Genomic DNA, 17,058 nt, shown 5'->3' with positions numbered 1-17,058 from the left:
ACAGAATAAACCCTGTGAGTAAAATGCTTTAAGACAAAAATATGAACATTACACTTGCTTTAGAATATATTGAAAACTTAAAAATATTCTTACAAGAGTATCAATAGGATACAAATTTTAAAGAAGTTCTAAAATGGCAAAAGAACTAAGTGAAGAAGTGGGCGGGGAACAAGAATTTAAAACTGGTATGGAAGTCAGACGACGAAAGAAGACACGACAATTTGACTATGAGCATCATGACGAAACGCCACAATTGCCAGAAGATAAATTCAGAGTGAATTGTTTTGTACACTTCTAGACATTGCAATGTATTCGTTAATAGAACGTTCTGAACAACTAAAAACATATTATGATAATTTCAATTTCTTGTATAGATTACTACAATTAAATAGCGAAGATTGTAACTAAAAAATTGTGACGATTTAGAGATTCTCTTGAAGGATGGCAACAATAAAGACGTAAATGCAATAGAACTATATGACGAGTTATGTACTTTCCAGGGTATTTTTCGGAAGGATAATTTAAATATTCAAAACCCTTTCGATATTCTTAATTTTATTGTGTCCAATAATTTATCTTTCCCTAACTTTTCAATTGCTTTAAGAATATTATTAACCTTACCTGTTAGTGTAGCGAGTGGTGAACGTTCCTTTTCCAAGTTGAAATTGATTAAAACCTACTTAAGAACAAGTAGGTCACAAAAAAGGCTTGTTAGTTTGGCATTAATAGCTATTGAAAATGATATATGTGCGGAATTAGACATTAAGACATTATTTCTAATTTTGTGAATATGAAACCAAAAACCCTAAAATTTTAATTTAAAAAAATTTCAAGTATATTTATGTAATTTAATTTATTTTCTGTTATTCTGTAGAGATGTTATTTTTTGAATACTTATATTAAATGTTCTAATTATTTCTGAATTCTTTTCTTATTTTCTCATCTATCTTGAGTTTCTTTTATTTTCCTAAAAGATAGTTCAACTTATAAAAATTATTAAAAATTTTTTATAAGTTACTAAGAATTTAGTAACTTGTAAAATGCAAGATTTTTTTTAAACTTTAGTTCAAATAAATGTTAACATTAATTAAAATTCATTTTAATTTTGTTAGCGATTCGGGTCGGTGAGAAGGCTATAATCCCTGTATCATTATATTCAATGATTAAAGTGAAGTGGCTTTATCAAAATGTGCTTTAACTTTTGAGAATTTTTTGAATATTCAGGTTTTTAACGATTATCCTGCCTAATCAACACCCCCGGTTCGTTACATTTAGTGAACCAACGTATGGCTGTTCTGTCAAAATTTATTTAAGAAATTTCAAATAATTTAAATTTTTATTATCGTAAAAGAACCACACACGCCCGGATCATTACAGGGGCACTTAGATAGACACTGCATGCGGATGACAAAGACCCTAGCGCCGGCTCTGGGTATACTAATGCTCGAAGTAGTCGGAATAAGTTTGAAGAATTTTTGTCATTACTTAGTATAATTTGGCCAAAAATTATAGGAATTAATGAGACTTGGTTAACTAAGAATGATATAGTTATAGGGATTGAATGTAAGGGGTACAGTATTTTCAGGCAGGACAGAGATGACAGAATGGGAGGAGGGGTTTTACTAATGATAGATGAAGCGTTAAAGCCAAAAAAGGTAGAAGTGCCTCAAGGTGATAGATATGTAGAGGTCAGTTCATTCGAGGCTGTTTGGTGTGAGATAGAGATCAACAAGGTGAAATATGTAATCGGGTGTTGCTATAATCCAATGGGCATAAGGGAGAATGTAGATAGTATGCACTGGCAAATTAGAATGATGAGTGAAGGTCGAGTAATTATTATGGGGTATTTTAACTTTGGGGACATAGATTGGGAGAAGGAATGGTCACAAAGGACAAAGAAAATGGAGTTTATACAGTTGTTAAGAGATAACTACCTGAGACAGCATGCAATGGAAGATACAAGAGATTCTAGAGTGGTGTTAAATCTGGTCATAACATCGAAGAACATATCAATAAGTAATTTAGTTACACTGTCTCCACTTGGGGAAAGTGATCATGTGGTCTTGACCTGGGAGATTGTAAGATGTGCTGAATATTCTGTTACGAAGGGATATATGTGGAATTACAAGGCTGGTGATTATGACAAGCTGAGAAGTCAGCTTTCAGCAATGCTATGGCATGAGAATTTGAAAGGGAGAGATGTTGATGATGCGTAGGAGATTCTTAAGGAGAATTTAAAGAACGCTGTATCAGAGTGTGTTCCCAGAGTCAGAAGGAGAAATCAAGTAGCAGTAAGATGGATGAATAATATTATTAAGCAAGAGTTGCAGATAAAGAAAAGGTTGTGGAGGAAGTATAAAGAAAAAGGTGATAAGCATTCCCATGAGCAGTACAAGGTACAAGCAAAGAGAGTCACCTGTATGGTAAGGAAAACCAAAGCTAATTATGAGAGGAAGCTAGCTGATGAATCCAAAAGAAACCCTAAGGAGTTCTTTTGCTATGTGGCAAGTAAAAGGAAGAATAATTATGGAAAGATTACTTTGATAAGTGTTGATGGTAGAGAAATAACAGAAGCAAATCAAATAGCTGAGTTGCTTAGTGATCATTTTGCAAAATGATCACTAAGCAACTATCACAACCAAGATGGTGCACCATCTTGGTTGTGATAGTGCAGTGTCAAATGTGTCATTGACTGATGAGAGTCTAGAGATAGACGAAATAGATGTGCTTAACATATTACAGAATCTTAATGCTAACACTGCAATTGGGTTAGATGGCATAACCAGGCTGTTTAATTTAAGCCTCAGTTCTGGTAAAGTACCAATAGAGTGGAAAGAAGGGAAAATAATTCCACTGCACAAGGGAGACTTCAAGACTGAGGTTGCAAATTATAGACCAACCAATATATCTGGAGTGGTAGTTAAGGTTTTGGAGAAATTGGTAAAAATTAGAATTCAGGACTGGGTGGAGAGCAATATGATACTTTATAAGGGACAACATGGTTTTGTGAAAGGTAGGTCTTGCCTCAGTAACTTGCTTACTTTCTATGATAAAGTAACAATAGAGTTGGATAAAGGAAATCCTTACTCAGTGATACTGCTGGACTTTGCAAAGGCATTCGACAAGATTCCACACGGAACTCTGTTGCATAAATTAGAGCAAATGGATATGGATCCGAAGCTGGTTATATGGATTAGAGGATGGCTGGTCAATAGATATCAAAGAGTGGTTTACGGAGAAGCTGAGTCCAGGAGAAGGCAAGTGACTAGTGGTGTACCTCAAGGCTCAGTGCTTGGTCCTCTATTGTTTAATTTGTTCATCAATGATATTGGGAATACTTTGAAAGGAAATGTCCACTTGTTTGCTGATGATGCAAAATTGGGAAGGGCGATGGTAAATTCAGATGATGTAGATGTCTTGCAGGATGACTTGAATAGGCTGGCGGTATGGACCAAAGTAAATGGCTGTCAGTTTAATGTGGCTAAGTGTAAGGTGATGCACTTCGAGAGGATAAGATCACATGCTGTTTACTATATTAACAGAAATGAACTGCAAGAAGTTGACGAGGCAAGGGACTTGGGAGTCATTGTGGACAGAGAACTTAAGTTTAAAAGGCATATTGCAAAGATAGCCAAAACATCACATCAAATTACATGGTTGTTGAAGAACACACTAACAAGCAGGGATAAGGAAGTTATTGTTCCACTTTATAAGGCATTAATATGACCGCATTTGGACTATTGTGCACAGATCTGGTCACCTGGATTTCTTGGTGATGAAGAAATGGTGGAGAGGATTCAGAGGCGAGTTACAAAGATTGTTGCGGGTCTGTGGGATGTTCCCTACCAGGATAGATTGAAGATCTGTGGGCTCCAAAAACTAGCTGATAGGCGTAGGAGAGGAGATATGATAGAAGCATATAAATTATTAAAAGGATTTTACAGGATTGATGCTGATGACATTTTTAAGACCAGTTCAGGAAGGGAGAGAACGAGGGGCCATTCCTGGAGATTATTTAAGAGTGTGGTTAACAAGGGTGTTAGGACTAGATTTTTTACTTGGAGGGTTGTGAAGGAGAGGAATGCATTACCAGAGGTGGTTGTGAATGCTTCATCTGTGAATGAATTTAAGGAGAAGTATGATAGATATTGTGTAAATAATGGTTAGTGCGTCAATGTGGGATCTCCCATGATGAGTCTTTTGACTCCATGGAGACACCGTTATAATAATAATAATTTCTAAAATGAATGCTGATCACCGTGTAACACTAAAAGAAAGGATAAGGTATGATGCATACTATGATGTGCATGTTTGGCTATATGATGAATCTTTAGACTGTATGGAGGCCTAGAAAAGTAATAATGATCATAAATATTTATAGATACTTCTAAATATTTATAATAGCAGATAAATATTTACTATTAACTTTGTAATCATATCTTACTTGGCTTTTTTGTAAGTATCATCCAGATAGCCAAGAGTACCAAGATTGGGATCCATATGTGGTAGCAAAGGAAGGTAACGACGCACCCATGTTCCTTTACCGGACAGTACAGGCACTACAGTATATCCTGGCGGTAAGGCTCCAAGGGCAATATTAACTGCAGAACTTGACATATTTGGGTCTGGTTCAGGAGGCCACTTCTAAAGATTTAAAAATTATTAAACCAATTATTAAAAACAGGAAAGTAATCATACTAACAAACTAAAGTAAACTATCTTCCTATCCATAACTGAAATCAAGAGCAAATCATAAAATCTGAACGATTCAACCATATATTATATGCATTGATTAGCCAGTTTATTAATTACACTTCCACCATCTGTGGCATCCACTGCTTCTATAATTTGGAATGGGCACTTGACAGTGTTAAGTGCCCATTCTAAATCACAGCATTCATTTTAGTAAAATTATGGAGACTACAACTGTGTTAGGAATTATTATTTTAATTTCCTGATTTTCAACTTTCATATTAAGGTTATCATCTGGAGTATACACATACATATATACAAAGACAAGCTACATTACATTTCTAACAGTAAGCCAAAGTGACAATGATTTGATCAATCGTTATTCTACTGGCCTGACCTCTAGTGTGAAAAAAAAACTACATCAAAGCTATGTTCTATTTATAACATCATCAGAGAACAAATTCATATAGATAGTTTTAATACAAAAAAGTAGTGGGGCCTAATTCATAATATAACAAGAGTGTTATATTAGAGTTATGATCCTGGATTGCTTACAGTTCTAATTATAATTAACTCTTAGACCAAAAGGTTAAGTGGGTAGAATATGTGCCATCCATATTCTTGGGATTTTTAGACCACCATTATTGTTAAGATTAGGATATGTGCATAATGCAGATATGAAGATTGAAATGTCAGGAAATTAAAATAATTATTCCTAACATGGTTGTATTCTCCATAATTTTAATAAAATGAATGCTAGTAACCATGTAACACAAAGAAAGGACTATATTATGGCAAGCAACCACACATTGTGTTTGTTATAGTACCAACTAAATTGCTAGAATATTCAGAACAGAGCATAAGAAAATTAATGGTACAATATCTACAACAACACCTGGTAATGAAAATCCTGTGTCTTATTATTATTATTACATAACACCTCCAGGGAGTCCAAAGACTCATTGAGGAATTATATTCTTGGTTTCATCCTATATCCAGGTGTAATCAAACAAAGTGTATGTGCGTGAAGTAACTTCATGACTGGGCTACTTGTATATAGAGGCTAATGACTTCATGTCAATTACCTTAGTATCCAATAACAAGGCACAGATCCTTAAAGACATGTATAATTCTATGAATTATAGGAAGTGCTACCACACAGACCAGTTTGATCTTTGCTGAGGTCTCATCAGTAGGAGTAGAACCAGAAGAGATACCAAGGTTGAAGTAATGCAGAAGTCATATATTTCCCATGGTATCTGGATACCAAACCAGTATCTCTTCTGGGTGTCTAGATCCCACTGATGAGACAATAAAGGTCGAAATCGGACTGGATAATGGCCCATAAGGCGCAGCATTATACATGTCTGTAAGGATGTGCCTTGCATTATGGTATACTAAGTCAACTGATGTGAAGTCATTAGCCTCTATATCAGGGGTGGTCACAACATGGTTCGCAAGCTGCATGCAGCTCGCATCCATGTGCCAAGCGGTTCTTCATGCTTTACCAGGAAAAAATAAACAAACAAGGAAAAAATAAAATTAAAAAAAAAAGCAAAGAGGGAGAGAAAAACAGAGTTAATAAAAATTACTGCAGTAAAAAAAGTTTAATTCGAAATACATTAAATGAAGTTTACTTTGAACAATCAGAATAATTTTAAAGTCGAAACACAATAATTTTAGTTATTTATTAGTAGAGGCCATCCTTCTATCCATTTTCTTACCAGCTCCTTAAAATTAGGTGTGTAATTAGTCAAAGCAGTTCTTACAAGCTAGTTCAAATGTTCATAATTTAAAACAGATCTATATTTAGATTTAATAAATTTAAGAGTCGAATATAGCACTTCACAGGAGTACATGGTCCCAAAAATGGAGATCAGTTTTCTGGCACACTGCTGTTGGATACCATTGGTCTGGAACTTGCTTCCAAAACTCATTTACGTAACATCCACTTTACTTTGTTGGCTTCAGTCCTTCGTCCTCTTGAAATTCAAAAAGCTCCAGTTTGTTTTGTAGCTGTGACATCCATCACAATTGGTTTTGAAATAGGATCAAGCACGTTCATGAAAAAGGATTTTCCAAAAAAGTGAATGTTGGATTAAATTCTCAAAGGTTGCAAAATCATTGTTGAGTTCTTTGGCCAGATAATTTAATTTGCTAACATAAGATCCCATTTCTAATTCATCCTGGCAAAAATTTGTCAGTATTTTCTTCGATAAACGAACTGATTGAAAGGTTTATTTTCTAAGAGTCTCTCTCTCTCTAGAAAAGTTGCAGTTTGCTTTGGAAGCTTAGCACGGTCTGTGAGATCAGTTGTTAGTTTTTCTTTCCCTTGATTTTTCACCGTTAGAAAACATCACTGAAAAATGCTATGCCTAACAACCACTGATCTTTGAGAAAAATTTCTCCTTCTCTCTAAGAAACTGTTTGAATGGGTCTAACAACAACAAAAAAACATTGTTTAATACACTGCTAACTGAGAGCCACCTTACTAAGCAAAACCATGATACATTATTAGAAATCTCGTCACAATTCAACCCATCGAGAAAGCTTTTGAATACTCGGTGTGTTTTAGCACTTGAACGAATAAAATTGACAATTCTTAGACCTACTTCTATTACGTGTTCAAATTTAAATCAGTTGGCAACTAGATGTTCCCTATGAATAATGCAATGTACGGAGAGGAAAGCATGATATGATTCATCATTCCCAAGGAGCCCCATGAGCCCTTTAGTTTTACCCCTCACAGTCGGAACACCATTGGTTGCAATGCGGACGATTTTTTCGTGCAATATCGAAGCTTTTGTAAGTGCAACATCAAGAGCTTCTTTGATGTCAGAGCCACATGTTGTATCTTTCAATGTTATCAGGTCTAATAGCTCTTCCCTTATGTCCAGTATCGCGAGATACAAAGTAGACAAATACAGCTAGTTGCGGTTTGTCCTAAATATCTGCAGATACATCCAAAGCCAGACTAAATACAGCACAGTTTTTCAAGTTATAGTGTAAGTTATTTACAATGTCAGCACTGATAATGGAAATTCTCCTTTCAATTATATGCCTGGAGACTGGCATCTGTTTTCAATCAAATTGAGTAGTTTATTTATTATCCGGGTCTAAAACTGAAATTATTTGCGCCATATTCTTTTTGACAAATTCTCTTTCCATGTACAGATGTTTTGCCTATGCAAAATAAAATGCTAAAATAAAACAAGCCTCGGTAGTAACATCAGGCTCTTTAGTATTCATGGACATCAATTTACTCTGACCATGCAGTTGTTCTTTCAAAGCCGACTAATAATCGGCAAAAGTATGATAGAAAAAATAAGGGTATGATAGTGAGTATAAACAAAATGAAAGAGCATGTGTTGTATGAAGATTTCTTAGTAATAGGTGTGTTAGTTGAGAGTTTAACAAAATCGTACCAACCTGGTGCGAACGTTAAGAATGTAAGCGAGTCAATAAGAATTCAAAAGTAGCAGGTGAAAGAATTGATAGTGGTGGCAGGTACAAATGATTTGAACGGAAACAAAAAGGCTATAAGTGAGGATGTGAAGGAATTGCTTGAGGTAGCAAAAGAGAAGAGTGAGAGAGTTGGGTTGGTGAGTCTGTTGCCAGAGTATGACAGTGAAGAGTATAGAAGGAGGGCCATAATTGCTAATGACTTTATGCATGAATTATGTTTGATGAGTGGTGTGGAATTTGTGGACGTGTGGAATGAGTTCGATGGGCAAAAGGATTTATATAAAATGGATGGTTTACATTTAAATGGATTTGGTCTACGGAGACTTGAAAAGGTATTTCGAATGTAGTGGAAGTGAATGTGCAGAATCAGGGAAACTAGAGTTATTAAGGGGGCAGGGGTAGTAGACATGCAGATTTTAGGGACACAGTTGAGTATGTGAATGTGTGTAATATGCCCACGTGAGTAGGAAAGACCACGAATCAGAGTGGGATAGTTAGTATAAGGCATCAAAATAGGGACGGGACAAATCGGCTTCTGCAATTCATGTATACAAATGCCAGAAGTATTAGGAACAAGAGGGAAGAATTTTTGGCCTTGGTTGGCACTTCCAGACCACAGGTTATTGGCATTAGTGAAACATGGCTGACAGAAGATGACACAGCTAGTGGGATTGAAATGTGAGAGGTATGGTGTGTTCAGGAGTGACAGAGAGAATAAAATGGTGGAGGAGTGTTATTGATGATAGCTGATGAGCTACAGCCAAGAAGAATAGAAGTGGAACTGCAGGATAGAGAAAAGAGCACATTTGAGGCTATTTGGTGTGAGATTGAAACTAGCAGAACTAAATATACAGTTGGGTGCTGCTATAGCCCGGGTAATGGAATAGATGGTGGAGATAGTATGCATAAGCAAATAGAAGAAATGAGTGGAAGGAGGGTGATTATTATGGGAGATTTCAACTATGGTAACATTGATTGGGAGGACAGGACACATGGGAAGAAGGAATTGGATTTTATGCGGTTATTAAGGGATAACTATCTGCTACAGCATGTAATGGAAAATACTTAGGGTCAGAGAGTGTTTGACCTGGTAATTACATCTGAGAATTTGACTGTAATGAATATGACCACGTTGCCACCAATTGGTGAGAGTGATCATAAGGTCTTGACCTGGGAGGTGGTTAAATGTGTGGAATTTTCAATTAAGAGAGTGTACATGTGGAATTACCGGGCTGATAAGTATGACAAGCTTAGGAGAGTGATTGGTTCAGTGCCAAGGCATGTACAACTGCAAGGGCTAGAAGTTGATAGTGCATGGGAGGTGGTTAAGAAGTGTTTGCATGAAGCAATTTCTGACTGTATACCTAGAGTCCGAATAATAAATCAAGTAGGGGTTAAATGGATGAATAACACCATTAAACTTGAGCTGCAAAAAAAAGAAACAACTATGGAGGGAATTTAAGGAGAAAGGTGACCGACAGGCACATGAATGGTATAAAGTGCAGGCAAGAAGGGTTACGAGTGTGGTAAGAAAAGCAAAAAAGGATTACGAAAGAACATTGGCCATGCAGGCTAAAGAGAATCCTAAACAGTTTTTTTGATATGTTGCAAGTAAAAGAAAAAATGTATATGGCAGAATGATTTTAAAGAATGCCGATGGTAGGGAGGTAACCAAATCAGTTGATATAGTTGAATTACTGAGCGAGCGATTTGCAAGAATATATCTTCCAGGTGATGACACTGCAGAAATGAATGACCCAATAGATTATATGGGAATTGTGATGAATGAAGTGGAGGTAAGTAGTCTATGGCAAAACCTCAATGTCGATACATCTGTGGGATTGGATGGTATTACCAGCTCGTGTCGTACATGAAGTGGTTAAAGAATTGTCAGTACCCTTGACCATTTTGTTTAATTTGAGTCTGGGGTCTGGGTTAGTCCCAAGGGGGTGGAAAGAGTGGAAAATAGTTCCACTGCATAAAGGAGGGTCCAAGACTGCCGTTGTAAATTACCGACCGATTAGCATATCAGGAATCGTTGTCAAGGTCTTGGAGAAATTAGTCAAGAGAAGAATACAGGATTTGATCGATGAAAATGGGATACTGTATGGAGGACAACATGCTTTTGTAAAGGGTAGATCATGCCTCAGTAACTTGCTCACGTTTTATAACACAGTTCTAGTAGCAAGGCTTATATGTTGGTCATACATAACTGGTAATTAGTTTACAGAATTAACAACACATATAAAGTATATTAATTAAAGGTAACTTTAATAAATAACTTCTATATTTCGGCAACGTAACGTTGCCATCTTCTGGAACATAAAGATATGGTATGTGCACGCAGGCACTAACAAAAGCAAATGTTGAAGAAAGCAAGAAACTAATATTGTTCCTAAAGTCCTAATGGTGCCCTCTGGTGGGCTAATTTGGTTGACTTGGCAGTTGGGCTGAAGTTCTCAAAATGTAAGTCTCCCAAATTTGGGGTAGTTTCATGCACCCAAATTTGTTGAGGTTAGGAACGTTTTTTAGAGCTGCTGAAGATTCCTTGAATAATCTTTCGTATTTAAACTTGCTGCGGTGTATTATTTTTGTTTTCTTCCAATGAATTCTATGGTGGGTATCTAAAGCATGGTCTGCCAGCCCAGAGCGGCTGTACTGGTGAAACCGGATGTAGTCTTTGTGTTCTGAAATCCTGATATTTGTTGTTCTGCCTGTTTGGCCAAAGTAGGACAATTTGCAGCTGCAAAGGACCTGGTATACACCAGTTAGGTCTAGGGGAAGTGATTGGTCTTTGGTAGAGCAGATAAGGGATGCGAACTTTTTATATGGTCTGTAACACGAAGTAAGATCATATTTTCTGAGGATATTGGTTATTTTCTCAGAGGTGCCATGGATGTAGGGGATGGTGATAGATTTGGTGTAATTTTTATTGTGGAGGGGGGGGGGGGTTGTGGTTTACTGGTTTGAGTATTTTTTGGATTTTTTTGGGGTTATAGCCATTGGCTAAGAAAGTGTTGTGGATGTGGTTTAGTTCAGTAGTTAGGGCGTTGTCGTCTGAGCAGATTAATTTTGCCCTGTTATATAGTGTTTTTATAACCCCATATTGTTGTGAGGGGGGGGGGATTGCTGGTGAATGTATCTGCCAGTATGGGTGGGTTTTCTGTAAACAGAGAAAACCAACGATCCATCAAGCTGGCGGGTGATTAAAGTGTCTAGAAGGGGAGGGTGTTGTTTTCCTCTTTTTCTAAAGTGAACTGGACTCTGGGGTATTGGTTGTTTAAGTGTGTTAGGAAGGAGTGGAGTGAGTCTGAGCCACGTGGCCAAATAGCGAACACATCATCCACGTAACGAAGCCAAATAGTGGGTTTTTGTGGGGCGGAGTTTAAGGCTTTCTCTTCAAAGGTCTCCATAAAAAAATTGGCCAAGGGTGGGGAAAGTGGTGAACCCATGGCTGTCCCCTCTATCTGTTTGTAGAACTTTCCTTGCCAAACGAAATAGCCTGAGTTCATTGTGAACTGAAATAGGGCTGAGATATCGGGAGGAAACTTAGCTTGGATGAGCTCTAGGGTTTCTTTGAGTGGGACATTAGTGAATAGGGAGGAACGTCAAAACTGACCATTATGTCAGTGTGTTGGAGTGAGAGGTTTTCTACACTGGCTTTAAAGTGGGCTGAGTTTTTTATGTGTGATGGTGTGTTGTCAGTATAGTGTGTGAGCGTTTTGGCTAAATGTTTGGCTAATTTATATGTGAGGGAATCAATGCCATCCACTATGGGATGTAATGGCACATTTTGTTTATGTATTTTTGGGAGTCCATATAATCAGGAGGGGTCTAGAGTTATAAGGTTTAGTTTGTTAGTGACTTCCACAGGCCAAGAAGTGACTTTCTTAAGGAGTCTGTGGAGAGTTCTAATCTGAGAGCTGGTATTGGATCCTACTTCTTCTTAATTTGTACTTTGGATCCGACATGTTAGTCACTATGATGTTCTTAAACAAAATAATAAGTTGCTAGTTGGTTTCTAATTCAAATATAAAGAAAATTTAAAATTAAAGACTGCGCCACTCTATATCTGAATCAGTTCAATAATTGAAGAAAAATCAACTTTCAACTATTTCTCCTTAAAATATATACTGGCCGAGTATATTTGACTTACTTAATTTACCCGCTTTGGTTCGAATATTTTATGAATGGTGCAGTAAAAGAGATTCGGGCAAAATACAACTTTTGATTAACAAAAACAAACATTTAATTTTAAAATCACAAATTTTACACTTAAGATCAAATCACTAATTAAGATATTATAAACACTTCAGCCTTTCTGATAATACTGTCATACAAACTCAGACAATGGTAAATTTGTTATCTCTAATACAGTCTTCTCACAGTTCCTTAAGTTCCAAATACAATAAAATCACAGTAACACCTCCTTACAAGCAAACACTTTTAAATTTACACTTTAGTTAATCTTCACAATAGTTACTGTTAACATAAGGAAATTCTAGGATGAAACACACTCACATCTCTGTATAGGAATATTAATGGTTGGAATAATCTTACCAATAATCTTCTATCTTCATCTACTTATACGTAAACACTTTTTATAACTGTAAACACTTAAACAGTATATGGCACTCATTAAATAAACCTTCTAAGCAATAACTGAATTAATCATCGGTCGCTATACACATAAACAAACGTTCTTGAATGAAATACTACTGATCACTTATGAATAAAGGCAATACACAATAATTCCTTAACTTGAGGTTTTATATGCACAGCTGTTCATTCTTCCTGCATTCATTTAATTCTTTAGGCAATATATTTCTAAGCACAGCTAACGGTAAATTTCAACTTTACGGCCTCTACTATTCTATAGAACTTCGTGCTTTGCTTCAAGGTTCTGTATGTCCTTGAAAGGTCGGCCCTGAAATTGAATCTCAACTCAAATATCGCTAGTCTATTTAGTAGTCACTCAGCTGTCTTCCGTAGCTATAATTGTTATTCTACAATTGATTAGCTAACCGCCTCTCGACTAGTAGACTTTATTAGCTGCTTGAGTGACTTGCCGACTTGCTATTATCGCACTGTGATTCCCGAATGCTCCGATTCCAACCTAATGCTAATCCTCTCTCTCTCTCTGTTTCCTATTATTCTTATTTTCCGCGTTCTTCCCTTTTTATATCCCTCCTTCCTGCCTAAATTCTTCTCGTGATTTCTTTCTAAAACTCTTTTCAATAAACCTCATGTGGTGTTCCAAAACGTGCTCGCTCACTTACATACATTTCCATGACAACAAAACAAAATATAATAAAATTGAGCTATTACATAAGGTTAAACTTTACAAACAGGAATAAATAGAGAATATTTACATTTCAAATAATGTGCAGTTAAATTATCAAATACAAGTTCTTATAATATTAACATAGTAATAATTAAAATAGCTTAATAATATTTAATACAGTCTTTTCATTACTAATACATATATCTTTGATTAAGTAATTAAATATTAGACAAATTTAAGGTAGTTATATGAATATTAAATTATAAAATAAGTTATTTACATTAAATAATTATAAGTTTAGCTTATGTGATGGAAGATCATGTTGGATTCTGAAGCAAATAATAATTACTCCGATCTCTATATATTCAGAATCCAACACTGGTAGAATTATATTCAATAGGGAAGTAAGTAGTACGGTCTAGTACTAAAGCATTAAGCTTACCTTTGTAGTCCTTTTGATTTAGCACCACAGTGGCGTTTCCCTTATCCGCTTTGGTGATTATTATTTTTTTGTTATTCTTCATTTCTTGTAGGGCTGCATATTTGTCTTTGGATAAGTTGGTTTTTGGAGGTTTGGCTTTAGTGAGAGTTGTCCTACTTTGGCCAAACAGACAGAACAACAAATATCAGGATTTCAGAACACAAAGACTACATCCAGTTTCACCAGTACAGCCGCTCTGGGCTGGCAGACCATGCCTTAGATACCCACCATAGAATTCATTGGAAGAAAACAAAAATAATACACCGCAGCAAGTTTAAATACGAAAGATTATTCAAGGAATCTTCAGCAGCTCTAAAAAACGTTCCTAACCTCAACAAATTTGGGTGCATGAAACTACCCCAAATTTGGGAGACTTACATTTTGAGAACTTCAGCCCAACTGCCAAGTCAACCAAATTAGCCCACCAGAGGGCACCATTAGGACTTTAGGAACAATATTAGTTTCTTGCTTTCTTCCTCATTTGCTTTTGTTAGTGCCTGCGTGCACATACTATATCTTTATGTTCCAGAAGATGGCAATGTGACGTTGCCGAAATATAGAAGTTATTTATTAAAGTTACCTTTAATTAATATACTTTATATGCGTTGTTAATTCCGTAAACTAATTACCAGTTATTTATAACACAGTGACGGCTGAACTGGATAAGGGTAATGTGTTTACAGTGATTCTACTGGACCTTGCCAAGGCCTTTGACAGGATACTACATGGAACTCCAATCAATAAACTGGAGCAGATAGGGATGGATAGGAGGGTGGTTGATGGAGAGATACCAGAGAGTGGTTTATTCAGGAGTGGAGTCCAAAAGACGGCTTGTGACTAGTGGTGTGCCACAGGGTTATGTTCTTGGACCACTACTTTTCAATTTGTTCATTAATGATATAGGAATGGATCTGAGAGGAAATCTTCACTTGTTTGCTGATGATGCAAAGTTGGGTAGAGCAATTGTGAGTGCACAGGATGTCAAAATTTTGCAGGATGATTTGGATAATTTGGAGGACTGGGCTAGGGAAAATGGATGTCAATTTAATGTGGCAAAGTGTAAGGTTATGCATTTCGGAGTGAAAAGATTAGCAGCAGTGTATCACATTGGTGGAACCATACTCCAGGAGATTGATGAGGCCAGGGATTTGGGAGTGTTGGTGGATAGGTAGTTGAGTTTAGGGGCACATTGCAAAAGTGGCTAAATTAGCTCATCAAATCACTTGGTTCCTGAAAAATACTTTAACATGCAGAGACAAACAAGTTATTGTTCCACTGTACTGTGCCTATATATGGGCACCAGGGTTTCTTCTTGATGCGGAGAAGGTAGAGAGGATCCAGTGACAAGTGACCAAGATGATAGCAGGTCTGTGGAATGAACCTTATGAGAACAGGTTGAAGATTTGTGGGTTGCAAAAATTGGTGTTAAGCGGAAAAGGGGTGATATGATTGAGACATTCAAATTACTGAAGGGTTGCTATAGGATTAATCCAGAAGATATTTTTGTGAATAGGACTGGTGGTGGTGGGAGGACTAGATGCCATACATGGAAGCTGGGCAAGAATGTGGTTAGCAGGGGTGTTAGAGCTAGGTTTTTTCTTGGAGAGTGGTGAATGAGTGGAATAAGCTGCCAGAATCTGTTGTGGGTGCTATGACCGTGAATGAGTTCAAGGCGAGGTATGATAGATACTGTGTGAATGTCGAATAGTTGTTCTTGACATGATTTTAGGGCCTCCCTCGATGAGTCTGTCGACTTCTTGGAGTTGCCCGAAATAATAATAATAATAATAATAATAATAATAACAATAATAAAAAAAGTTGAAAGTGTAGTTCGCCTCAGATCAGAACTAAGTGGAAATTCTTTACTAAAATTACTGTGATGCATGTCATAATGACGCTTGAGATTGCTGGCTTCGAATTGTGCAAGTGCTATTCGACATATGGCACACAGTGGTTTACTTTGTCATTTCACAAAGAGAAATTCCTCTTCACACTCTGGCCTAAATTTATGCAACATTTCTGAGCACTTGAAAAACTGTTCAACAATAACAAGCACTGTTAATACACTCACGCAACAATATGTTGAACGATACCGATAGATGACCACCGGAAGTGTAAACCAACATGTTTTGGCAGACAGGCATAGCTTATGCATCCCCACCTCCCCATGCACATACTCACTTATTCCCGTACCATCGCATCGGTCAAATCTAAGTCTTATGGGAATTATTTTAGCTCCAAAAGGACATGTAGCTGGCTACCCCTGCTCTATGTACAAGTAGCCTAGTCATGAGTTACTTCACATGCAAACTTTGTTTGCTTACACTTAGAAAAAAGATGAAACCAAGAATATAATTTCTTGGCATCTTTAATTTATAGTTTGAACAAGTGAAGGATGTTATATTCAGGAAACAAAGATCAAGGAAAGGAAGGAGTAGCGATAGCATTCAATACCAAACACTTCATTACACCTTGTATTTGATGCCAAAGATAGAAACACCATTAGATCATTAGCATGGTGTTTCTATCTTTGGCATCAAATACACTTTGATGTACTTTCTAAGGACAATATGTACTTTCTAACTTACCACACAGTTAACATCGACCTGTGTTACTGGAAATTGGTATGACACTACCTATAGCAAGATCCTTTCCATGACTGTTGGAATGTTAAAAAAGCAAATTGGAGAAATTATGCGAATGAATTGGATAAATGTGTTTGTTGGATACCTGCAAGAGTTGCGGAGTACAAGAGATTTGTAGGAGCAATCATATCAACTGCAAAAAAATATATCTCTAGAGGTTACAGAAACGATTATGACCCCAGATGGAATGAAGAGAGTGAATATCTCTACAGAGAGTTCCTGAAAAGTGAAGATCCTGAAATAGCAGATGAATTACTACATAGCCTGAACTCATCTCGAAAAACAAAATGGATTGATACGGTTGAAAACCTTGATTTCAAACGATCAAGTAGAAAAGCTTGGAATCTTCTCCAACAACTATCCACAACTAATCTACCTAAAAGAAAAAGCACAATTATCTCCCCTGAGAAAATAGCTAATCAAATCATTAATACGTCAAGGGCACCTACGGACCGTGAGCATACCAAGAAAGTTAAGAAAGAACTTAGAGC

General features: G+C 36.6%; 1 protein-coding gene across 1 annotated transcript in view; it reads right to left on the bottom strand.

Annotated features, from left to right (window-relative positions):
- Positions 1–4,440: 4,440 nt before the first annotated feature.
- Positions 4,441–17,058, bottom strand: part of LOC150106258 (beta-scruin-like) — a 361,294-nt gene continuing 348,676 nt past the window's right edge. The window contains exon 7 of the mRNA XM_090392967.1: positions 4,441–4,644. Coding sequence (XP_090249093.1) covers positions 4,441–4,644 — 204 coding nt within the window. The remainder of the gene's footprint in view (positions 4,645–17,058) is intronic.

This window comes from Typopeltis vanoorti, chromosome 5, assembly GCF_054136105.1.
Source record: "Typopeltis vanoorti isolate ZY-2024b chromosome 5, IOZ_Tvanoo_1.0, whole genome shotgun sequence".
NCBI classification, from domain to species: Eukaryota; Metazoa; Arthropoda; class Arachnida; order Uropygi; family Thelyphonidae; genus Typopeltis; species Typopeltis vanoorti.
This window is presented reverse-complemented; position numbering and strand designations above follow the sequence as displayed.